Genomic DNA, 25,522 nt, shown 5'->3' on the forward strand with positions numbered 1-25,522 from the left:
CGTCGAAGGGGTTAATGAAAATAAAATTCCTCTTTTACCAGAAAAAAGAGGCCCACATTAATTGTAGAGATGATGTAACACCGCTTAGCCCACAGCTGCATCTTCACATTGCTTAGATTACACACAGTGGTGCTGCATAAAGGTGTGGGCACTTGTCCATGTCACAGCACAGCAAATCTTTTCTAGTGTTACTCTAGCGAACAGTGCTGCCAATGTAGATACTGCCCTAGCGGAGTGTGCTTTAGTCTTTATTGTCAAGGGCTTGTTAGCCTTGTCATGGCAGAATTGTATTGCAGAGGAGACCCATCTAGCGACAGTAGCTTTAGTTACTGTTGTTCCCTCTCTGCCCTGTCCGTAACCCACCAGTAACTGATCAGTCTTTCTCATGTCTTTTGTGTGCAACACTTCCTCTGCTGGACTAGATGGATTTGGGAAAAAAGACTGAAGTATGGCTGGCTCGTTAAGGTGGGATTGCGTTGGGACTTTTGGAATAAAAGTCGGGTTTGTTCGCAGAGCCACTTCGTAATCAATGAAATGCCAAAATGGTTCCTTAACAGTAAAAGTTTGGATTTCGCTAACCCTCCTCGCAGAAGTGAGAGTCAGTAGGAGGGCTACCTTCCAGATTTGAAACGTTAGCTCTGCTTTGTGAATTGGTTCAAAGGGCTGTCTCATTAATTGTGCGAGGACCAAGTTGAACTTCCATTCCAGAGGGGATGCACACACTGGGGGAAAGGCGCGGAAGAGACCCCTCATGAATTGGTTTACCAGACTAGAAGCACAGAGAACTTGAGGAGATCTTCTGTAACGGGAAATTGCAGCAAGGTGAACCTTCACCGAAGAGAACGTGAGACCTGACTTTGCCAAAAAGAGAAGATATGGCAAAATCCATTCAGGAGGTGCCTGAAGCAGGTGCAAGTTGTTTTGTTGGCACCAAAAGCGAAACCTCTTCCATTTAAGACGGTATGTCTTATTAGGGCTGTCAGCTTTGGATTTTGCAAGAATCTCTCTGCATTCTTGTGAGATAACTAAATCCTTGAACTCTAAGAAGTCAGGAGCCATGCGTGCAAATGAAGAGACTTCGGGTCTGGGTGACAAGCCTGGCCCCTGTCCCTGGTCAGCAGAGATGGAGATGGTCGTAGGCATATGGGCCTAGATTCCGACATCAAGAGAAGCTCCGGGAACCAGTACTGCCTAGGTCATTCTGGCGCTATTAGGATCAAACAACAGCCCCCAGTCTACACCTCGGTCAATACCCTGGGAATCAATGGGATGGGGAGAAAAGGGTAAGCATATATCCCAGACGATCACATTAAAAGGGCATTCCCCCCTCGACTCTGGCAGAAGGAAACTGCTGGCATAGTACTGGCATTTGGCGTTCTCTCTCGTTTCTAAGAGGTCTAAAGCTGGCTTTCACCATCTCTGAAAAACCTTGTCGAGCCTGAACTGTTCCAACTCCCATTCGTGACAACTGGACTGCAGTCTGCTTAATATATCCGGCAGTGTATTGTGAAGGCCTCGAGGATGTTCGGCTCTGAGCCAGATCCCGTGCTGTGTCGTACAATCCCATAGCTCCTGCTCTTTCTGCGATAGCGTGACGGATTTGGTTCCTCCTTGCTTGTTGACGTAGTACATGCTGGTACTATTGTCCGTACGCACCAAGCACTGAGGAACCTGCTACCCTTGGCAAGAACGTCTGGAGGGATAGGAAAATGGCTCTGAGATCTAGCCTGTTGATGTGTTGATGTTTCTGCGTAGAGGACTGCTTGCCCTGTATCTGTAACTTTTGCAGATGGCCTCCTCAACCATCCATCGAGGCGTGCATTGTCAGTATGAAGTCTGGGATTGTTTGGAGGAAAGTCAGGCCCTTTAGGAGATTTGGTGTGTGAGACCACCATTGCAGTGTCTCTACCATGCGTGCTGTGATCTGTATAACATCCTCAAAGTATCCAGAGGTTTGAAAATGTTGATTCTGTAGTTCCTCTTAAAGAAGCCTCACCCTCAGCCTGGCCAGAGGCACTAGATCTATTGCTGAAGAGCACCTTCCCAATAGCGATTTTTTTATGTTCGTACAGAAACAGACTTTTTTCTTGATGATGTTGCTCGCCAGTCTTTGTAATCGAAGATGCCTTTCGTGTGAGAGGAAGGCCTTGCACTGGATGGTATCTATGGTTGACCCAGAAAGGATATGACTTGATTGGGAGGAACAAAGATTTTTCCTTGTTTACAGTGAGTCCTGGAGTCTGGAACAAGTGAAGGCAGGTGTTTGCAGCTTGACTGGCTTTTTGTGCTGTGGGAGCTGTGAGCAGCCAGTCGTCAAGATATGGAAATACCTGGAGACCTTGAGATCGCAGGGCTGCTGCTACAGGTGCTAGGCACTTGGTAAAGATCCGTGGCACCCACTTGAATCCGAACGGAAGTCCTTTGTATTGGTAATGGTTACCAGTTACCGTAAATCTTAAGAAGTTCCGATGTTTCGGAAGGATAGGGATATGAAAATATGAGTCTTCCATGTCGAGCGAGGTCATAAAGTCTCCTTCGTTGAAATAGCGTAGAATCTAGTAGAGTGTTACCATCCTGAACGTTTGCTTCTTGAGAAACTTGTTGAGCTTTCTGAAGTCCAATATTGGTCTCCATTCCACTGATTTCTTCTTTATTAAGAAAAAATGAGAATAGAAACCCTCTCCCTCTTGCGCCATAGGTACCTCTTCTATTGCTCCCTTGGCGAGCATGACCAAAGCATATTTGTGTAGTAAGTGAAGGCGAGGGAGGTGTAGGGGGCTGCTTTGGGTGGAGTATTCGGTGGGTGCAGAGTGAAATCTAGAGTGTGACCAAAGGTGATAAGGTCTAACACCCAGAGATCTGTTATCTTGCACCACTGGTGCATGTAGTTGGAAATCTTCGCACCTAAAGGCTGGGAGTGGAGGGAAACTGGTACCCATACGTGATCATTGTTTCCTGTTAGAGTCACAACCTTGCGAAGGCATTCGTTTGCGGCCCCCCTGGAGAGAGAAACCAGCTTTAGATGACTGAGGATAGGCTGAAGGGTTGTAACTCTGGCGGTACTGGGGTTGGTAAGGCTGATATTGTTGGGCTCTCAAGTAACCCGCTTTGTAAGAGGTGAAGCCACGTCCTCTAACCCCTCAGAATGGTACTTTTCTAATCTACAACGTACCCAGCAATTTTGCAGTATCTGTATCAGTCTTGATCGCCAACAGTGCTTCATCGATATGCTTTCCAAAGAGGTAATCACCATCGATAGCCACATCTAAGACGTTTGTCTGCACCTCCGGCCTAAACGTGGTTGCCTTGAGCCATTCTTGACTTCTGAGCACGGCAGCTCCTGCCAGTTGCCTGAAGCCTGTAATAGCTACATCAAGGGTGCAGTCAATAGCTTCCGAACCTGCTCGTTCCCCTTCTGAGAGTATTTTTTTTGCTTCCTGCCTTCTGTCTTCTGGTATAAGGTCTACTAATCCTGCCATATCAGACTACATCTGGCGGTCATAGCGGCCAATAATGGCCAATGCATTTGCTGCCCTGATGTAACTGCGGCCATAGAAGAGAAATGTTTTGCAAGAACGTTGATACTGCGCCTTTCCCTATCAGGTGGAGTAGTGATTGGGGTAGCAGGATTCTTGGATCGTCTGTGTGCCGCTTGGGAGATGACAGAGTCCGACTTGGGGTGTCCAATGAGGCAAGATGGAGAACTCTCATAAGCCTTATACATTTTCTCAATATGAGGAAGCACCTGTGAAATTGTCGCTGGTGTCTTCATAATTTTGGTGCCTTCCTGCCTTACTTAATCAATAATTGATATGGAACGTATCGATTTTCTGGTGTCCTCTTTAAAATCATATAAGAAACATTCGGTCTGCTTGACCGTCTTAGGCAAATTAAATCGGTTGACTGCCCTCTCCATTAAATTATGGAATCCTTCAATATCTTCAGGAGGAGAGTCTGATGATAGGTGCGAAGGAGGGGAGGGTGTTGGTATGATATAATCCTCCCAAGGGTCCAGTGCAGAGATTGGATCCGGCAACTCACCCTCCTCTCTCTCTTCATCCAAAGAAGACATATCTCCTCCTCCAGGGTGTGCTGGCACATGGTGAAGAACAATCACAGGTGTGGTTGGTGGTTGAACAACAGGCAAAACTGGTGGATCGGGCTGAGATACCAGCCCGTCGGGCTGAACCTTTTGTGCCGGAAAACACTGCCTGGAATCCGCCACCATAGCCTGCAAGTCCTGTGTGAGAGGCAGCAGCAGTTGGGCATTTCTCTGGGACATGGGTCAGGCTGATAACCATAGGAATGGTATTGATGATGTGAAGCCATATATCCCTGTTGATAATATTGCAACTCATCGTGGTAGTCTTCATCCTCGTCCTCATCCTCATCCCGGCATTTTACATGGAGCTCTGACGGGTGGTGAACCACACCATAAAGGCCATCATCATCCTCATCATCATCAACACAGCCCTCCAGTAAATGCGCCTTGATTAAAGGAGAAACTTTACTCTATTCCAGGATGGTTGGAAGCAGAAAAGTCTTGGTCACCCAGGTCATCTGAGTCGGTAAGGCAAATTCCATTGTCGACGGAGTTGTCGTCAACGGTGTCGTCGGTGTTCTTGTCGACGGTGTGTTGTCGTAGTCGACGCGACAATAGTTGGCGAAACTGTTGTCAATGGAATATTCGCAGACGGAACCTTCGGCGACAGGAGGGCGCCAATAGTCGTCGACGATGATGGAGCTTTCATCATAGAAGGCTTTTGGAGGGCGAGACCTTCATGGATGAAACAGGAGCCAAGATTGCCGTCGTTGTCACAGTTGCAGTTGACAATGCTATACAGTTGTTGACGAGTGAGGAAATGTCGTCGACAATGGGTTTTTTTTAGATTTTCACCTCACATGATCTGAAGAGGAGGCTCTTGGGCGATCTTCATCATTGTACATGGGTAGAGAGAACAGATAATGCAGGTTTTGCAGAGTGTTTACCTCTTTTTTCTGTTATAGAGTTCTTGGAATCCTGGGAAGTTTTATGGTGTTTCCTACCTTCTACTGAGGAACTGTCTTTAGATCTGGCTCTTTTATGAGATGTGGAGGATTTCTCACTCTCCTTATCTGATTAATTGTGGTCTGAAGCCACAGCAATAACCTTCCCTCTCTGTCCTTGAGGGTTTTAGATGAAAAGGTGCAGCAGATCTTACATTCTCTCACCTCATGCTTTGGGTGGAGAAAATAAATGCACTCTTTATGTGGGTTATCCTTTTTTGCCACAGGTCTTACATGGGCGGAAGAGATCCCTCTTATCAGACATGATGGCCAAATGAAAGAAATTCTAGAAGCAGAGAAAAAACTGAGCAGCATTCAGGGAGACTCCCTTCCACACGACGTGCGGTGAAAATCTGAGGGAATCTGCCTCTGCTGGGAGTGTTCTAGAGGATAGCAAACACAAGGAGATGATGGACGGAGCGCTGAAACTTTTCCGACACACCCCCAGTTACAGATATGGGTTAAATCCATCATCGTTCTTTTGCTCACTTCGCCACCCCAGTTCAGACACAGCTATATGCAAATCAGTCTTGACCTTGTGCCTCTTGGGAACAGTCCAGCCCGAACTGCCAAGCCATGTCTTTCCTGGACTGGAAACAAGCATCCTGGGGCCGGTTTCGGGCTAACAGCCCTCATCAGCCAGGCTAGCTTGAATCCAGTGGCAAAGTGAGCAAAGGACCCACGTCTAGAGGATGCTGAGAGCTGATTGGCTGTGTTCCAACATTAGGTTCTTTTTTTAAAAGGACATAGATAGGCCACTGTAAGATGGTTTATGGCCATGATAGCCTATGAAGTTTATTATATACTGCTTGATTATTTTACCATGGGACCCCCATCTCGACGACGGGTAATGATTCAAGCATGTGAATCTATGAAAGATACCCCAATATTGGATAACGGCCGTCCCCTGGCGGTGGCACAGGAGCGCCACAATGCAATATGCTGAGGGGGGACTGGCCCAGTCCCGCTCAGTATATGACGAGTTCCTGGACCGCCAGCCTTTTCATGGCAGAGCCCGCCATGAAAAGGCTGGCGTTGCAGGAACAAAGGGGGACCTACAAGGCACCCATGGCCACCCCGTAATGAGGATACATTCAGGGGGGCACAATATGAGCCCCCCCCCCTGTCTGTACGCCCACAGAGTTCTGGCATGGCATGGACGTCCATGTCCATGCCGTACTAAAACACTTTTTCACTGTTCCCATTGAGGTGCCTGTTTTCCAGGTACCGCCATGGGAATAGCAAAGAACCGCCAGCAGTATAACGAGTTGCACATTTCGCCAAAGTCGTAATCAAGCCCTAAAACTTCAGCCCCCACTATGCACCATGTCAATTATGTTATTTCAAATGTCATCAGTGATGTTATCAATGATGTCATAGAACATGTCATGAGTGAGGTAATATGTGAGGTCATAAGAAGATCCAGCATAGCTAGTTTCCCAGGTTCCGACAATAAAGTCTAATGTGTTTTGTGGTATTTCAATGTTTATGTGGAAGTTACATTGGGGTTTAAAGCAAGGCATGTAAACAACCACCCTGTGTATAAGCTGTAGCCTCTAAGGACTGCAAGTTACCTCAGTTTAAAGACATTCTTCTTCTTCTTGTAGTCATTTGCGATTTCACAGACTGCATTGTGCAGGCTAATCAAGGCTTCGCCACCGTAGGTGGTCCCAGAAGACTGGCTCTTGGAGTCCTTGTATGTCCCAAGGTCACCCTTGCTCAGCACACAGAACAAGTTTACCCAGGACCTGCATCAAAAAAGTATTGGAATCACGTTACTGAATAGGCATAGAAAGCTAGATTTCAAGAATTATTCTCCGTCATTAGAAATATAGTAAGTTGATTAAATAAACCAGCCCAGAACATCGCACTTCATTATCTATGACAGGTCAACCTCTTACACCTAATTTCTATTCACAGTAAAATTATTTGGTCCATGTATCACAAAGTCAATTTGCTCATTTACAAACTAGTTGGCCACTGTCACTTGAATAATAAAGCTGAAATGTGTCCTCACCTGTTGGAGGCTTTCTTATTTGGTCCCTCGAGTTCATGCTTCCGGAGTAAAAGACCTTCCTGCTGGACAGTGTGGGTTGGGGGTGGCAGCAGAGGAACATTAGTCTGAGCTGGCGCTGAGCGAGACCTTCGGGCTTCTCCTGGAGGCTGGTTGGGATCTTTGGGCCTGGGTCGTCTTCTTGGTTTGGGCCGATCTCTGGCCCGTGGTCGGTCAGGCCTTGTTGTTCTTTCTGGGAGCTTGTCAATGCCATTTGGCATGCGAGATTGGGCATCTTTTTCACGCACCTACCGCAGAGAATAATGTGATTTTTTTTAAAGGGAAACCCAACTTGTGATCAACCATCAGTAGAACTACATGTTCATGCAAGACATTACAAGTCATGCAGATTTGACCTATTCTATCCTTCAATGCACCTTTTGTATTCCTGTGGAACACACACACTTTTTATAAATGTTGTTATCAGAAGAATATTTTAGACTACAAGATAGGAAGTGACATTATACACAAGTAGATTTTGACTATTCAAACACAACATATTTTCTAGATTTTGTAACTGGTTAATTAATATAGCAGTAGATTAAACATTTATTTCTGGACTTACTGGACTTTCACTCAAGTCAAAGATACTTGAGAGATTCTGAATGACCATGGGTCAATGAAATCAAGCTCAGTTCTCAAAGGGTTATCTGTCATGAACATTGCTACTCACTAAAACAAGCATTAGCAAAGCCAATAGGTTTCACCTATGAGAGCTATTGGCTTTGGCAATTATTTTTAGCCTGCTGTACAGCAGGTGGAGTGTGTTGGGGACGAGGCAACATGGAGGGAGGGACAACAAGAAGGATGCTGGTGGGGGAGAGGACACGCGAGAGACTATGGAGTTGCATATGAACATATGGCGGGCGGCAGGGGCTCAAGAAGCACACGGATAACGGAGGGTGGGCAGGAGCAGCTGGGGAGGCAAACAGACAACAGCGAGTGGGCAGAGGGCTAAGGGGCAGCATACCACAATTAAGGTTGGGTGGGAAGTGATGGAGGGGCAAGTTGATAATGGAGGGTGGACTGGAGAGAGTGGGACAGCATGGTAACCACAGATATAGGGAAGCAAGCTAAAAGCAGAGGGTGGGCAGGAGCTTCTGGGGAGGAAGCTTAATGCTGAAGGTGGGCAGGAAGGGATAGGGTGACAAGCTGACAATGGGGGGTGGGCGAGAGGGGCTCAGGCAGTAAGCTGACAACAAAGGGTGGGAGGGGTTAATATAGTAAGCTGACATTGGAAGGTGGACAGGAGGGGCTGGGGAAGCAAGCTTACAATGAAAATGGAGAACCGCACGGACAACGGTGGGAGGGCTAGCAGTTCTAGAGTGCTTCTCCGGGACCACATGCGCATCCCCCATTGTCAGCTTGCTTCTCCACCCCCTTCCATCCACCCTCCACTATCAGCTTGCAGCCCCAGTCCCTTCCGTCCACTGTCCATTGTCAGCTTGCTGTCCCAGTCCCTCCTACCTGGAGGGTGGGCAGACATGGCTGTAGAAGCAAAGAGGAATGGGTCCGTAAGCTGACAACTGTAGGTGGGGAATGTGCGCTGGGAAGCAAATGGACAATGGAGGGAGAAGTACACGGACAAAGAAGGGCAGGAATGGGGAAGCACATGGACAAAGGGGTTGTGGGGAAGCAAGAACAGCAAGGGAAGGTGGGTGGGAAGAATGGCAACTGAGGGAGGGTGAAATAGAGGAATATGGCAGGGGGAGAAATGCACGAGACAGACAGCTCGAAAGCACAGAATTCTCAGAGTGCTTCAACAAAACAAAAAAGCATCAACTGAAAAGTAAGAAGCAGAAGGATACAAGTAACACGCCCATGCTCCAGTGGAGGAACACACACAAGAAGTGGAAAGAAAGCCTTCAGAAGCTGACTAATAAGAAGAAAAGAAATAAGAGTGATAATGAAGGCAACCAGGGTAAGCAATGGGCGGGCTCTAAGCCTAATATAAGCAAACAAAATGTTCCGCAGCAGACGGACCATGTGCTAGAGTACCATGGCTCCCAATGCAAAAATGGAAAATGTCCTGCTGCCCTATTTAGGCAGTGAAACAGTGCTATGATTACAGTGCAGACGCCCCTCACCCTGTCTGGACTCCACTGCCAGGGCACCTGCTGCATTATTGGTAGTTACGCTCCGTTGTGTGGGGAGCCCCATGGAGGTTAAAGGAGCACCTGGAGAGTGGAGAATACAGGAAGGAAGTCGAGTGGGGTTGGAAAGCAGTTGTACATGGTGGAAAGTATGGGTGGACGACAGTGCAGTGGTGGAAGCATGGGTGGACAGTGCATTTAGATGGTGGAGAGCATATGTGGAGTTGAGACAAGGGAAAGAGGATGAACAGAATGGATAGCAAATGCACACTGTGACAGCAACAATGGAGAGTGGATGTTGACCATGGAGTGCTGATGTTCTTGGTGGAAAAGGGATATACAGTCTGCACCGGTGAAGTGGTGTGGAGAATGGATACAGAGTGGTCCATGGAGAGTGAAGGTATAGGGTTGAGTATGCAGGGGCACAGAGCACGTGGGGAGTCGGTGTATAGGGTTGAAAGCGGACTGAATCTGGGTGGTTCAGAGAATTTATTGGGGGAATGCATTTGCAGAAGGGTAACAAATATACAGGATGGGAAACAGATGTGGCTAGACGATGTTGAGAGCCAGCACATTAAGGAGAGAGAAATTGACGGATAACGAAAAATGTGCAAACTTAAGACCTGATGAACAGGGTGTAGACTACAAGTACCGGGTGGGGAACAAGAGTGGAGTGTAGAGAATACATCTGGGCATGTGGAGAGTGGACAGCCCATATGAAGGGTAAAGACCAGGTGAACAGCAGAAGTAGAGTTTGTAGAATAATGTGATAGTGTAGGTAGTGAGTGTGTAGAGTGCAAATGGAAGAGCATGCATAAAAGTTGGAAAAGCAAGTGGAGGGTACATGAGGAGAGTCAATATCAAATGTGGAGAGGTTAGTGTAGATGTACAGGATGCGGAAAGCTAATTTAAATAATGAGATGTGGCGTTATGGCTGAAGACTTTGGAACTGAGGAACCAGGAGTGAGTCCCAGCATCACATAATAGCCTGTGCTTTTTAGTAAATAACTTAATTTCCCCATTTCAAAACAAGCATTTACATTGCAATACGTCTTGTAATTAAACGAGTTTAAGCTACTGGCATTGTAAATGACGATGCGTTTTAATAATGTTTCAAAAACCAAAACATAAATAAAAGGCAATGTCATATACAATGCTAATAGCTTAAGCTCGGGTAAATGTGAGACCTGTTGCATTTGCGAGACTTAAAGCCCTTACTTTTTTAAAACATAAAAGCAGGGGCCGTGATCATATATAAAGTGCTCTGCCCGTGTTGTAAATATAAAAAACGGGTGCTGTGCTAACACAAAGTGCGGCGCCCGTGCACAGAAATTCAAAAATGATGCTTAAAGTGGGCTAAAATATAAAGCATGGTGCTGGGTGGAAAGGAAGCGCTGGTGAGATGTAATAATGATTGATTGTAACTTGGAAAGCCATGGTGAGTGAATGGTGAAAAGGAAAGCCGTGGTGAGGTGATAGTGATTGATTGTGGAAATGGAAAACCTGGGAAGATGTGATAGTGATTGATTGTGAAATAGAAAACCTTAGTGAGATGTGGTGATGACTGATTGTGAACTGCAAAGCTTGGTGAGTTGTGATGATGAGTGATAATGAAAAGGCAAAGCCTGATGAGGTCATATTAGGAATGCTGTGAAAAGTAAAAGCCTTGTGGGATTTGACTGATGTAGTGCAATGGAAAGCCTGGTGAGATGTGGTGATGATTGTAAACTGGACAGCTGTGTTTAAAACTAACGCTGCGCTGCGGGAGTCAAAGAGCTCTGCCAAGCGTGAAAAGTATTCAGGACACAGGAGGGTGGCGGGGGCAAAGAGGGAGAGCAAACTGGGAGAGAGATGACAGTGTTTAGCGGGGATGAATGAGAGTCAATAAGGATTGAGGTGAGATCTGGAGAGAGATAAGGAGAGGAGAGAACATGCTAGCAGGGGGAGAGGTGGGGCGGATACAATGGCACCAGTGAGGAAGAGAAGGCGTTGGCAGGGGAAGAAAACAAGTTACTTACCTGTAACTACAGTTATCCAGTATTGGCATCTTTCATAGATTCACATGCCTGAATCATTCCCTGTCGCCGAGGCGGGAGTCCCACAGTAATATTATATACAAAAGCAGTGCCTTAGTAAGAAACTGTAGTAGGCTGACAAGACAATAGGCCCAAAAGGCCCAAAGCTTAATAGCCTATCTACCTCATTGTATGAAAAGAACTAAAAAATTGCTCCAACCAATCAGCTGCCAGCACCCTCTAGAACCTTCCCAGCAGAGGCAGTTATCCTCAGATTTTCTTAGCACAAGTGGGAAGTAAGGATCCCAAATAGAGAACTGTCCTGCCGGGGAGGAGGGTGGGTGCATGTGAATCTATGAAAGATACCAATACTGGATAACTGTAGTTACAGGTAAGTAACTTGTTTTCTTATCCAGTATTGGGGTATCTTTCATAGATTCACATGCCTGAATCAGAATAGCAATTCAGAAAAGGGGGTGGTGATGAACAGAGTGTCTGAATTAAGCAGACCACTCTTACCCAGTCCAAAGATCAGGGCTTGATCCATCACCGTTATTTAGCTCACTGCCCCATCCCAGCTCAGAACCTGGCTATATGCAAATTAGTCTGTCCCTGGCCCAGTGCATCATGGGAACAGGGCAGACCAAACTACCCAGCCAATTCTTCACCAGAAAGGAGACAAGCTTCCGGGGACCGGTTTCTGGCATTTCAGCCGTCGTCGGCCCGGCTTGCTTGAATCCTGATGGAGCAGTGAGCAAGGGACTCATGTCTGAGTATACCCTGCCACACCTATAGTGGCCAAAAACGATTCAGAAAAGGGGGTGGTGATGAACAGAGTGTCTGAATTAAGCAGACCACTCTTACCCAGTCCAAAGATCAGGGCTTGATCCATCACCGTTATTTAGCTCACTGCCCCATCCCAGCTCAGAACCTGGCTATATGCAAATTAGTCTGTCCCTGGCCCAGTGCATCATGGGAACAGGGCAGACCAAACTACCCAGCCAATTCTTCACCAGAAAGGAGACAAGCTTCCGGGGACCGGTTTCTGGCATTTCAGCCGTCGTCGGCCCGGCTTGCTTGAATCCTGATGGAGCAGTGAGCAAGGGACTCATGTCTGAGTATACCCTGCCACACCTATAGTGGCCAAAAACGATTCAGAAAAGGGGGTGGTGATGAACAGAGTGTCTGAATTAAGCAGGCCACTCTTACCCAGTCCAAAGATCAGGGCTTGATCCATCACCGTTATTTAGCTCACTGCCCCATCCCAGCTCAGAACCTGGCTATATGCAAATTAGTCTGTTCCTGGCCCAGTGCATCATGGGAACAGGGCAGACCAAACTACCCAGCCAATTCTTCACCAGAAAGGAGACAAGCTTCCGGGGACCGGTTTCTGGCATTTCAGCCGTCGTCGGCCCGGCTTGCTTGAATCCTGATGGAGCAGTGAGCAAGGGACTCATGTTGTATTGAGATCCCATTCTAGAGGTGGAGGTCGGATTGGAGGAAAGGCTTGAAAAAGTCCTTTTAAAAATTGTTTGATAAGTGATGAAGAACAAAGTGGTGGTCTGTTAGAACTCTTTCTGAATCTGGAAATTGCAGCGAGATGGACTTTGATAGATGAGAACACCAGACCTGCTTTGGCTAGAGATAGCAAGTACGGAAGAATGTCCTCTGGTTTAGCCTGGAGCGGATGAACATTATTTGTTTCACACCAATGACAAAAGCGCTTCCATTTTAAGCGATATGTCTTGATTGTACTTTGGGCACGGGCTTTAGATAGAATTTCCTGACAGTCCTGAGATATTTTAAGATCATTCAATTCTAGGAAGTCAGGAGCCAGGCGTGCAAGTGAAACGATTGTGGATCCGGGTGTAGAATCTGACCTCCCTCTCTTGTCAACATTGTGAGTGTTGGTTGTAGACGAACAGGGTGCTGCTGTGATAACAGGAGTAACTCTTGAAACCAATACTGCCTCTGCCAGCGAGGAGCAATCAGAATGAGACTGCAATGTTCTCTCTTCATCTTTTGCAGCACCTTCGGTATCAATGGTATCGGGGGAAATGCGTACGCATAAATCCCTGACCATCGCATGGACAGGGCATTCCCTCTTGACCCCGTTGAGGAAATCTGCTGGCGTAGTAAAGGCATTTGCTGTTCGGTCTTGTTGCAAACAGATCTAGAGTTGGTGTGCCCCACACCCAAAAGACCTCCTCCACCTGCTCCTGCTCCAAGTCCCACTCGTGACATCCTGCGAGGGATCTGCTGAGGTTGTCGGCCAAAGTGTTCTGAATCCCCTTGACATGCTCTGCTCTGAGGGTTATGCCATGTTCTGTAACCCACTCCCACAGCTCCTGAGCTTCCTGTGATATGGAGAGAGACCTCGTTCCCCCCTGCTTGTTGATATAATACATGCTGGTGGTATTGTCCATACGGACCAGCACTGAGGAGTTTGCAATCCTTGGAAGGAATGCTTGCAGAGAGAGAAAGATGGCTTGTAGTTCCAGACTGTTGACGTGCTTCTGCTGATACTGTTGGGACCATCGTTGTTGAATTTGAAGGTCTTGGAGATGCCCTCCCCAACCTTCCATGGATGCATCCGTGGTTAGGACAAACTCTGGGGAAGTAGTCAGGAACGTGAGACCCGGAGACAAGTTGGCTTTTATTGACCACCAGTGAAGAGCATGCCTCATGTGTGATGTCACCTTGATGCAATCGTCGAATGATCCCACGGCCTGTTGCAATTGCAGGTGCAGTTCTTCCTGCAAAGGTCTCATCCTGAGCCTTGCTAGCGGGACTAGATTTATCGCCGAAGAGCACATCCCCATAAGAGAAGCGAATGTTCGGACAGAAACTGACCTTCTTTTTTAAATTAACTTGGCCAGATTTTTTAGTCTTGTTTGGCGATCTTCTGACAAGAATGCCTTGCACTGTTTGGTGTCTAATATCGCTCCCAGAAATGTTAGAACCTGGAGAGGTTGCAACTGTGATTTGCTTACATTGAGCGTGAGACCCAAATTTGAGAACAAATGAAGGCAACTCCTGACAGCCTTTCTTGTAACCTGTTTCGAGGGTTCCTTGAGCAACCAGTCGTCGAGGTATGGGAAGACTTGTATTCCCTGGGACATCAGAGTGGCAGAGGCTGGAGCTAGGCATTTCGTGAAGATTCTTGGTGCCGATTTCAGTCCGAACGGAAGAACCTTGAATTGAAAGTGGACGCCAGCCACTGTGAATCAAATGTATTTGCTATGTTTGGGATGTATAGGGATATGGAAGTAAACGTCTTCCAAGTCCAGAGAAGTCATTAAGTCCCCTTCGTTCAGACAGCTTAACACATCGGCAAGCGTCACCATTCGAAAACTTTGCTTTTCCAGAAACTTGTTGAGTTTGCACAAGTCGAGAATCGGGCACCACTCCCCCGATTTTTTTCCTCATGAGAAAGAAACGGGAGTAGAATTCTTGCCCTTTTTGTGAGACTGGAACTTTTTCTATCGCATTCTTGCGGAACATGTTTAAAGTTCTCTGAACAGTAAGTGAAGACGAGGGGAAGGGGGACCCTAGGGCGGGGTCGTAGGTGGTTTCTTTAGGAATTCCAGAGTGTATTAGGTCGAGGACCCACTGATCTGATGTGATCTGCTGCCATAGTTGGAAGAAAGCTGAGATCTTTGTGTCCACAGGGAGGGGAGAAGGTTTGACTGGCGTCCGGCAGAGCAAATTGTTTTCTATTTGAGTCACGGCCTGACGAGAGAAATTGCTTGAAGACGATTGTCTGTAAGCGGACTGGTAATAAGGCTGTTTATATTGAGATTGGTATTGTCTGTTTTGTTGATTGTGATAATTTCCTCTAGAGGAAAAACCACGACCTCTTGATCCCCGGAAAGATCCTCTTTTATACTGCAGGGTACCCAGTGATTTAGCAGGGTCTGTGTCACTTTTGATAGTCAGAAAGGCGTCATCTGTATGTTTACCAAATAGTGAGGCGTCGTCGTAAGCCATATCCAGTATTTTTGTCTGTACCTCTGGTCTAAAAGAGGTTGCTTTGAGCCATCCCTGGCGTCTGAGAACAGCAACCCCAGCTAACTGTCGAAAATTGGTATTCGCAATGTCTAGGGCGCAGTCAATAATTTCCGATGCCACTGTTCCCCTTCGAGCACTATTTTCCGTGCTTCCTGCTGGCGATCTTCAGGTATAAGGTCTCAAAACTCTGACAAATCTGACCACATCTGGCGGTCGTAACGTGCTAAAATCGCCAGAGAGTTTGCTGCTTTGATGGAAGATGCTATTGTCAACAAAAAACACCACTGGGATTGAGCTCCCAACAGTAAGGCCAAGCCACTGACCAATAATAAACTGAACAAATGCCAATACTTTTCCTTCTGTATACGAACTAAACCTTCATCTTGGACCTGAACACAACATGAATTCTAGACTGCCTACTTAGTCTGAATTAATCATTTTATTTATTCTCTGGACAATCTCACACTCAAATATGAATTATCGCCATTTCTGCATGATGTAAGTTGATTTCTAATTTAGCCTTTCTTTCATTGGAATCGATATGAGCGCCCGGGAAGAACCTCTACGCTCGACTCGCGCCGCGGACCGACTCTGGGCGGCGTTCAGATCGTTTGCCAGCGATAATTCATATTTGAGTGTGAGATTGTCCAGCGTCGAGGTTGCAATAGCAGGCTTGTGGTGTCCCAAGGTTTCTGGTCCTGATGAGAACTCCCCACTGATTAGGAGTTCGAAACGCGTAGACCCGTTTTTTTGCTTATGCCATAAGACTCTTAAAATAGAATAATTTTTCCTGCATTTGTAAAAAGTATGTAAATTAAGGTTCAATCAAGGTCTATGGCTATGTTAATTTTTTTATGAAATCAGAAATCAACTGTAAATATATGTGTTTTTGGTGTTGTATGAGAGAAAGTTGTTTTTGAGTGATTGAGTAGGTCGAATGATGTCATGAATGTAAAGTTGTAGATGCTGTATATATTCTTCTTCATTGTATGTATTTTCCCCACTTTGAGTTCTTTTGTTGTAATATAAAATGTAAAAAGTGTTGAATTTCAAATACTAAACTTCTTTGAAAAATGAGAATACATAAAATTATTAATTCAGACTAAGTAGCCAGTCTAGAATTCAAGTTGTGTTTAGGTCCAAGATGAAGGTTTAGTTCGTATACAGAAGGAACAGTATTGGCATTTGTTTATTATTGATAGAAGATGCAGCATTGGTGGAAAGTTTTATATAGCGCGAACTAGACCCGAACCGAATCAGGTATCAGAGCGCTTTACATATTTTTCCAGTTACGTTACATGAGGACACACTTTCATTTTTTAGGCACGGGGAGATTAAGTGATTTGCCCAGAATCACAGGAGGTTTTGGCGTAGTTACCGAGACTCGAACCCAGATCCACAGGTCCGAGGTTGAGCGTCCTAGCCGTTAGGCCAACTCCTCTTGCCTATAAGATCCAATCGTCTACCTCCTTATCGGGTGGAGTCGAGATTGGGGTGGCCGGATTCTTTGACCTCTGCAGTGCAGCCTGTAAAATTACTGAATCCGGGTGCGGATGCCCTACAAGGCAAGATAGAGTTTCTGGCGGTGCTCGATATTTTTTCTCAATCCGTGGAAGTACGGCGGGTATGGAGGCAGGTGTTTTCATTATTTTAAGACCTTCCTTCCAAATGAACAGTCTATGATTGGTATTGCTCCGGTGATTTTTCTATAACCTTCCTTGAAGTCATGTAAAAAACAATCAGATTGTTCGATAGTGACTGTCAGTTCGAATCGTGTTGCAGCCGTTGGATAATGTTGTGAAAACCGCCAATATCCTCAGGTGGAGAATCGGAGGGCTGAGGCATAGGAGGCGAAGGCATGGGAATAAAGTATTAATCCCAAGGATCCCCAGTCGCATTGTCATTGGGTAATTCACCTTCCTCTCTTTCATCATCATCAAAGGACTAAGTATCCTGATCTCCTTGTGGTATAGCTGCAGAAGTCTGTCTTGGTGAAAGAGGATCTTCTACTGGTGGTTGTGGTGCTGGTGTAGCCGCCGGTATGGGTGGTAGGATTGGAGTAGTCAGTTCAGGAGGAAACCTTTGCCAATAATCAGCCAACATGGCCTGCAGATCCTGGATCAGAGAAGGGGGAAGATGACTTGTTTCTCCCGAACGTGGAGCCTTATGTGACTGTCTATGATAGGATGTAGAAAAGTCTTCTTGATAAAATGTTCTTGATAGTCTTCTTCTTCATCCTACTCTTGGCATTTTATGGCGTGCAATCCCAAAAGGACCTTCTTTCTCCTCGTCATCTTCATCAGATTCCTCATCTTCCACATATGTCTCCAAAATATGTGATGGTAATAATGGAGATATATTGCTATAGTCTTACTTATGGTACGTTTTCAACTGAAAGTGAGTGAATGTAACAGGTGACGTCTGAGATACTTGAGGAATCGCTGACCAACCTCTCCTCTGTGGGCTTTTTGTCATTAAGGGGCTTTTCGTTGTCGATGGAGCCACCTTGACCAAAGGCATTACAGACAACTGGGCCGTCGCCGATGACGTGTTGATGGAATCTTCGTCGACGGGCTTGACGTCGACGGAATCGTCGTCGACGGGCTCTTCGTCAACGGGGCTGCCGTCAACGGACTCTTCGTCGACGATGTCTTCGACGTCGACAGAGCTTTCGTCGACGATGGCTTTGCAGATGACGGAACCGTTCTTTAGTCACAGAAGATTTCTTTGGATCAGAGATTTTCGAAGACACAATAGGTGAGGTAATAGCCGTAGATGAAGAAATTGAAGTAGAAGGGGTCACAGAAACTGTGTGAGCAGACACAAGAGAAAGAGTCTTGACCTGGGCTTTACTCATTGTTCTTGTAGGTGAAGGTCTGGAGGTTTCAGAAAGCGGAGATAAGGCTGATCCAGAAGGAGGAGAAAAAGACATTGCCTGGTTCGAAGCTCTATGAGAGGATTTGTGGTGTTTCCTCCCCCTGGAGAAGAGCTGTCTCGGGATCTGGCTCTTTTGCTAGAAGTAGAGGCTCTATCATTCTTATCTGTTGAAGATGATTTTAGCCATGAGAGTACCCTTGCCTCCCTGTCTCTGATGGTTTTGGCAGGGAAGGTACGACAAATCCTACAATCCTTAACAATATGGTTAGGATGTAGACAGTAGGTGTAGTCCTTGTGCTGATCATCTACATGGACCCTTTTCTTATCACAGGTCCTGCAAGCTTTGAAGAGAGCTTTCTTTTCAGACATCCTGAAGAGAATATAGAAGAAACTGAGTAGGCACTCAAGGAGACTCCCTTCCACACGAAGTGCGGTGAAAATCTGAGAACTGCCTCTGCTGGGAAGGTTCTAGAGGGTGCTGGCAGCTGATTGGTTGGAGCTATTTTTTAGTTCTTGTCAGCCTACTACAGTTTCTTACTAAGGCACTGCTTTTGTATATAATATTACCGTGGGACTCTCACCTCGGTGACGGGGAATGATTCCGGCATGTGAATCGATGAAAGATACCCCAATACTGGATAATCAGGTAATCAGAGAGGCATGCAGGGTATTGAAGAGGCAGGCCACAATAAGAGGCTAGAAAAGTAAATAGGCTGACAGAGCATCAGCAGGTAGAAAAGAACTACTGATTCAGAAGGAAAAGTGAACGTGGCAAAAGGGCACAGTGCTAGCTAGGCAGCAGGAGCAAATTAATGAAAAGAAAACCCACGGGTACCGTGGTGCCCGAGCACAATTGTTTAAGAAAAAACATGAAACGGGCCGCCATGCTAGGGCGCGTGTCTCTCCAACGCATTATTTAAAATCTAAGGGTGCATGAGGGTTTGAGGTGAAAGGGAGCGGCAAGATTTAAAAAAAAAAAAGTGACACAAGGCACCATGCTAGGCAGCGTGAACACATGAATTTTAAAAAAAACAACAGGAAACCGGATGCCATGCTGGGGAGCACAGCGCCAGAGCACATTAACTGAAAGAATTCTAGCATCACCATCAAACTGGCTTTCTCTGCATTTGTTCCTTGCAGCCTTGCCACACGCTTTTCTGCCAGTGCTTTAGTAATTAATTTTCCTACACTGAGTGCCTCCGAGCAGTCTCACTGCAACCCTAGCATTGTATTGTGCATCCCAACATTGCACAATGGCGTCTCTCCTGCTGAGAGGATAGATTCTCTTAGATCGCACAATCTCGGCTCCTCCGTCTGCCTTGTAAACCGAAGCTGCTGATTGTGTTTACAACGACACATGCTGAAAAGCAGGCGCACACTCCGAGCAGGGTCATGAGGAGCTCTCCTCAGAGGTCCCAGCGAGGCGGACAATAGGGCATGTGCGTCACTGCGGGGGAGAGGGAGTCTGGAAGGTGAAAATCAGTAGTATCAATAGTCGCATTGGGTCGCTATAGAAACCCACCTCCTGTTACCTGAACAACACGACGCAAGTGCCGGAGAACAATATTTCCACTCTCCGCAGTTGTGCTCTCGGGTCAGCACGTATTTTGATTTTTCCTCTAAAATGAGCGCCCTGGCTGGTGATCGACAAGGGCAAGTCTGGCGCGTGCCCGTCCACACATTCCAGTAATTCCTGTACCCTTGTACACAGTTGTTAAAGACCAATCAGATAACGCCGACGAGTGATGGGAATTGATTAAAACAGCCAGTCAATAAATCTCTGTCTGAACCAACAAGTGCCGGCACGCCCACCGCCTCGTGAGAAGGGAGAAGTTAAGAGATGCAGCCCGCTTGACGAACAACAGACGACAAGTTCAGTCCGGATGGGCCTGGCCTAAGGGAGACAGGGCGGTCACCCAAAAGCCTCACTTTGAATCGGAGGCCAGCGTTTAACATAAAGGATGACACTGGCCAACAAAAAGAATGGGCGGAGCTTCAAGCCCACTTCCAAAACTAACCGGAGACAATAGATCTCGCAGAGCGAGGAGCGCATGCGCTGCGACGCTAGGCGAGACCTAAAATTGAATCTTGAGTAATATAAATGATGCTGTGTATAGCGTTCTAATACCCAAGAGTCGCAATCGCACTGTTTAATAAAAAAAACATGGAAGGTAAAGAACACAGTAGATGTGGATTGAAAGATACCATATGTATTTGGATATGCTATAGGCTCAGAGCAAGAGGCTAGGCGCGACCTAAAAATGAATCTTGTGTAATATAAATGATGCTGTGTATAGCGTTACAATACCCACGGGTCACAATCGCACTGTTTAATAAAAAAACATGGAAGGTAAAGAACACGGTAGATGTGGATAGAAAGATACCATATGTATTCGGATATGCTATAGGCTCAGAGCAAGAGGTAACCTTGGGCCCTCCGGTTTAAAAAATTGGAAACATTTCAAATCTCTCACCTTGGAGGGTGGGAAGATTCAATGCCTTATCACATAATTAGTCTTGATTTCTCCCTACTAATCTCACTACACGCAATCCCTTCCTGCCAATTTAACATCCTACAACTTTCCCCTTTTAATTTTAACACAAACAGATACAGCTCCAGATACATTTCCTTATGGATAAGTCCAAAAATGCTCTGCTCAAAGCTTTGGCATTTCCCTCAGTTTCAAAAGAGTAGAACAAAGACCAGAGAGTTCGTAACCTCACTGGTTTGACTACAACAATCCCCTTGTTGATTGGCCTAAACGACCTAGAGGCGGGCGGAGGTTACAAGGTTGGTTTAAGGGGAGCAAGTGCCCATTATTCAACATTCTTTATTGCAAAAGACATGCAAACAGTGGTGGATAGTTTTTTTTTTTTGGTCCTCATTTGCCTGACCATCATTTCCAAGAAAAGAATGCCAACCACCGTACATGTCAAAAAGGCCAAAGGTAAGATAATAATCCTTGGCCACCCCCAGACTTGAAAGTCAGGCTGGCGGGAGACGCTTTCTAGAGTAACCGAGGAGGGAAAGATGTTAACCGGCCTGCCAATTCCCTCAAAAAACTCCATCAAGGCATATTTCGGCCTGTAGGACCAAATGCTTTCGAACGGAACCACCACATTAGACCCTGGAGTCTATAGGCTTAATTATCGGACCCGGGGGAAAAAAAACAAAAAAACGGAAATGATGACAAAAGATCTACCTCCACTGAACCAGCAAGTTCCAAAAGGTGAGGTTACGTTTACTGCAGGATCTTGCCAGGTCCACCTTTGATGTATCATATAGGGACGTTAGCCAGCCTGCGTGTGATGGTGCCTTATAGTCGACCCAATATTTACAAATCTGCCGTCTCGCGAGAAGAATTGCAAAGAACAGGAAGATCTTTGCCGGCCCAGTAACATTGTTGTCCAGCCCAAAAATTATCAATGGTAGTGTAAGAGATAGTGATAGTTTGAGGATCGAGCCCAGAGTGACCTTTACCTCGACCCAGAATAGATTTATTGGGTGGCGCTCCATAAACATATGGACGTCAGAGGCGCCGGGGAGGTTGCATTTGTTACAGCATTTTCCAGCTTTAAATTTGGATAACCTTTGCGGGGATAGGTATGCACGATATACCGTGAACAGGTGATTCCGCCTTAACCAGTGAATAGTTTTATTAAATGTCACGTACTTTGCTGTTTTCGAAAGGGTTTGAACTTTCAACAGCACATTGTCATTTTATTTACCTAAGAAGGAGCAAGGGTTGACTCAGTTGTCCTGGAAATACAAATATATGGACAAACTGGCTCAGCCCTTAATTTCTCACATCTGAAAAATAACATTCTACCTGCTATGCATCGTGGTGCAGAGGGGAGGGCAGTGAGGGGGGCTTCTAGACCTTCCAGACCTCGCCCTAGAATCTGAGCAGGCAAGGCAACTCACTCCTGAATGCAGTTTCAACATCCTCAGCCGCCCAGGGTTTGTATGGAAACTTTCCAGGCTGAATTCACATGTGATTATTCCATCAGGTTGTCTGCACTGACACACACACCACGCATTGCACGGAGTGCTGCCTCTAAAACTAAGAGAGAATGATTTCTTAAATGAAGGATGCTTTTCAAATAATTTCAATCCGCAGTCCAAACATAAAGGGGTTAGGTTTTTGCTAGCACACTGTACTGTATTTTAATTGCATTTGTATAGCGCTTACTAGCTGTGACGAGGCGCAGTTTCTCTATTATTCGGTGTCATGTTTAAATAAATCTGTTTTAGAACGTTCATTGTAGAGCAGCTCATAAATACCCATTGACAACTGTTTTGCATACAACCTTCCTTTCTGTCATGAAGGGTAAACAAAACGTTTTAAAGGTAAGAAGACTAAAAGAAAACTAAAACACTTGAATTGTATGTCGTAACGAGCAACAATAGAGGGTGTGGCTTAACGGCTAGGGCAACCGACTTTGAAGTTGGGGAACAAGGTTCGAGTCTGGCGGGAGGCTAAAACATCCTGTGATTCTAAGCAAATCACTTAATCTCCCTGTGCCCAAAAAAACAAAGGGGCGCGGCTGCCATTGTTGAAGCGGTTCAGGTCTGGCATTGTTAAAGAGGCCGTTGCATTTTTGAACCTACAAGTTTGAAAAAACAATGGTGGGCGGAAGCGCATTTTTGAAGATGAAGCCCGCGGCACACCGCGCTGTTTGAAAAGCATTTCATACTGAAAATATGTATTTGGGCAGCCTTGCAGAAGAAAAAGAAAGGGCGTGGCCACCATTATTAAAAATAAATTGTGCAGCGCGCCACTATTGTTAAAAAAAAAACAACATACAGAGATACCATGTACATGGCTGAGGAGCGGGGAGGAAGAGTGTTTAATAGGGCGTGTGCCCCCCCCCCCCCCCATCATGAAAGTGAAAAACGCCTGACATTGCTAAAGCTGGCGTCCCACCAGTGCTCTTTAGCTTAATTAAGCAAAGAGTTCTCCCGAAGGGCTAATGCAAGCTATACAGTAAGGACACAGTAAAAGGTCCAGTCCCGATGCGAGGTTACAAAAGAGGTACTAAGGAGGGACTAATAAGCCTATTAACAAATCAAAAGCCAACATTTAAAAAGGACAGTCACAGCAGCCAATTGAAAAGATGAGCAGAGAGTGGGCGGAGCTTCAAGTCCATACCTGAATACAGATTGCCTCAAAGAACAGTGCATGCGATGCCCAGGCTCGACCTATATAGCCACTAGGTTACAAAAGATTGTGTATTATGTTGCAACTTAGGCATTTTATCGACAGGTGTTTGGCATTTCCAACAATCCCTAGTATGACTTAAATTAAGTTTCAATTTTTTTTTAGGTTATTGAAAGATAATGAAGCAGCAAAAAAGTTTCCCGTCAAAAACTGGAAATCATCTGAGAAGCTTAAAATGAAAACATGGTTAAATGAAAAGTCCAACTTGTTTTCACTCCTCCTGATCCATAACCCATAGCCTTCCCGAACCGAACCCCCATGTACTCCGCTAATGATTATCTTCATCTAACCTCTAATCTAAGCTTTTTAAGAAAGTGTGTCATATGTTTGATTTTTTTTAAATCTCTATAAAAATCATTTGGAAAAAACAATGAAAAGTCCACCTTCTTGGTAATCAAACCAGTGTTTCAGAGAAGCATTTCTAACATTTTTAGATACATTAAAATGTCTTTAATGCTATCAAAGCCCAGCTTCTTTCCAGTCAAATTCTCTCCTTGAGTACCTATCTCCACTCATGCCTATTGAGGAAAAAAGGCTAAGATAAGACGCACAGTAATATGTAACTAAATACAGCATAATGTCCCTCATACCAATAAGCAATGATATGATGAAATACCATTTTAGTTCGTATGTGCCGCTGATAGTATTGGTCCTAGTATTCTGCTAACTTTCACCCCTTGAATATACCTCCTTGAATCTACTCTCAAAGCACAGTCTATGATAGGAAGTTGGAAGTTGCAGTACTCCTTAAGAAAAGACATGTTGTTTAGCAAACAGTATCAGCCCTGACTTCAATATCACAGCCATAATGTTGTGGGAATGAATCCACCAAAGATTACAAAGCAGAATAAAACATTTCAGCTAAATTGTTTCCAAGAAATAGCTGCACCTTTGTTTCCTTAAGTGGTATGATTCCTCAGCGATGAATGATGCAAAACAATTCTTTTGACTAACAAATCAATCAATTTGCTGGATTTATGGTGAGACTATATTCTTTGCAAGTTGAACTTTAAAGATTTCTTGAAATTAACTTGAAGCATTTTCTTTTATCAAAACGTCTGATGCATAGTGAAAAAGTCCAGAGGTTGACAGAAATAAACAGAAATCACCAAAGAAATGAGAAATGAACTAAGGTTTTGTCTAGAACATAATGCCTTCATGGACTCTTGACATTAGGAGGAAAAGGAGAAACTGTTTGGAGAAGCCTGGTGAGCAGAAGAATGTGTATGTTTGAGAATCAATGGTTTATACGAAGCAGGCTCTAGCGATAGTATGGAAATAGGCAGGATAAACAGCAGCACTAGGACAAGAAGTACAAATCAGTGAAGGAAGAACGTGTGAGAGAAACAGGTCCTCTTATCTAACCACCTTGCTCTATTGCGAGACGCACCAGATGTTGACTGATTGCAAAAAACGCCAAACGCAAGGAGATCTTTGGGTGTGAATTCACCATACCACCCACGCCCCACCAAACCAGTTCGAAGAAACATGACTGAGAGAACCCTACCAAGTGTTCTGAATTCCTCCTCACGTCCAGTCATGGGATGAGCTGCAGGCACAAGGCTGGCAGACCCTTTTACTTGTTAATCATTTATGTATGAACTATAACTAGCAGTGATTGGGGCCAGAAGTTCTAAACGTAGCTAGCCCCAAATAAAATGGACTCCTGCCCATGCATGCAAATATTTGCAGGAGGTGGTGAGACTCACTAATGAGAACAGGAAGGAGTCCTTTTCTGAAGACAGTACTTTTGGCACAGAAAGACTAGCAAACTTGCAGAATCAACTGAAGGATCCCAAAAATAAGGTACTTGCCAAGTAAAGGCCAATCTTCCTAAAGCGCATGAGAAAGCCCGTATATGTCAGCATGAATCCCAAGTCAGTGGTATGCAAAATACCCAGGAGAAAACAGAGTACCACATTAGTCATCTTAGAAACAGTTAGGGTTTTGCTTCTCCAGTTCCCCGTGTCCATATTTATTACACCAGATCACTGAACTACATGAAAAGGGGAAAGAGAGTGAGGACATGAGGGAGGAGGATCTGTTGGAATTGGTACCCATATTGGCTGCGGTGTGGGGACAGCTGCAGATGCACCTGGAAATCAAGAATCCCTGCGGAACCACAGGCAACTAGATCATAAGGAGGTAGACTACAATCAAGCTCTGCGGTACAACAGACTGACAGTAAAGCTCCCAGTGGAGGGA

The 25,522-nt window shown here is 45.5% G+C and overlaps 1 protein-coding gene across 1 annotated transcript in view; it reads right to left on the reverse strand.

The window, feature by feature from the left end:
- Positions 1–25,522, reverse strand: part of SPTBN4 (spectrin beta, non-erythrocytic 4) — a 1,415,585-nt gene that overhangs the window by 115,065 nt on the left and 1,274,998 nt on the right. The window contains 2 exon segments of the mRNA XM_078660647.1: positions 6,621–6,794; positions 7,064–7,347. Of these exon segments, the coding sequence (XP_078516773.1) occupies positions 6,621–6,794; positions 7,064–7,347 (458 nt within the window).

The sequence above is a fragment of the Lissotriton helveticus genome, chromosome 9 (genome assembly GCF_964261635.1).
Source record: "Lissotriton helveticus chromosome 9, aLisHel1.1, whole genome shotgun sequence".
Classification (NCBI taxonomy): Eukaryota; Metazoa; Chordata; class Amphibia; order Caudata; family Salamandridae; genus Lissotriton; species Lissotriton helveticus.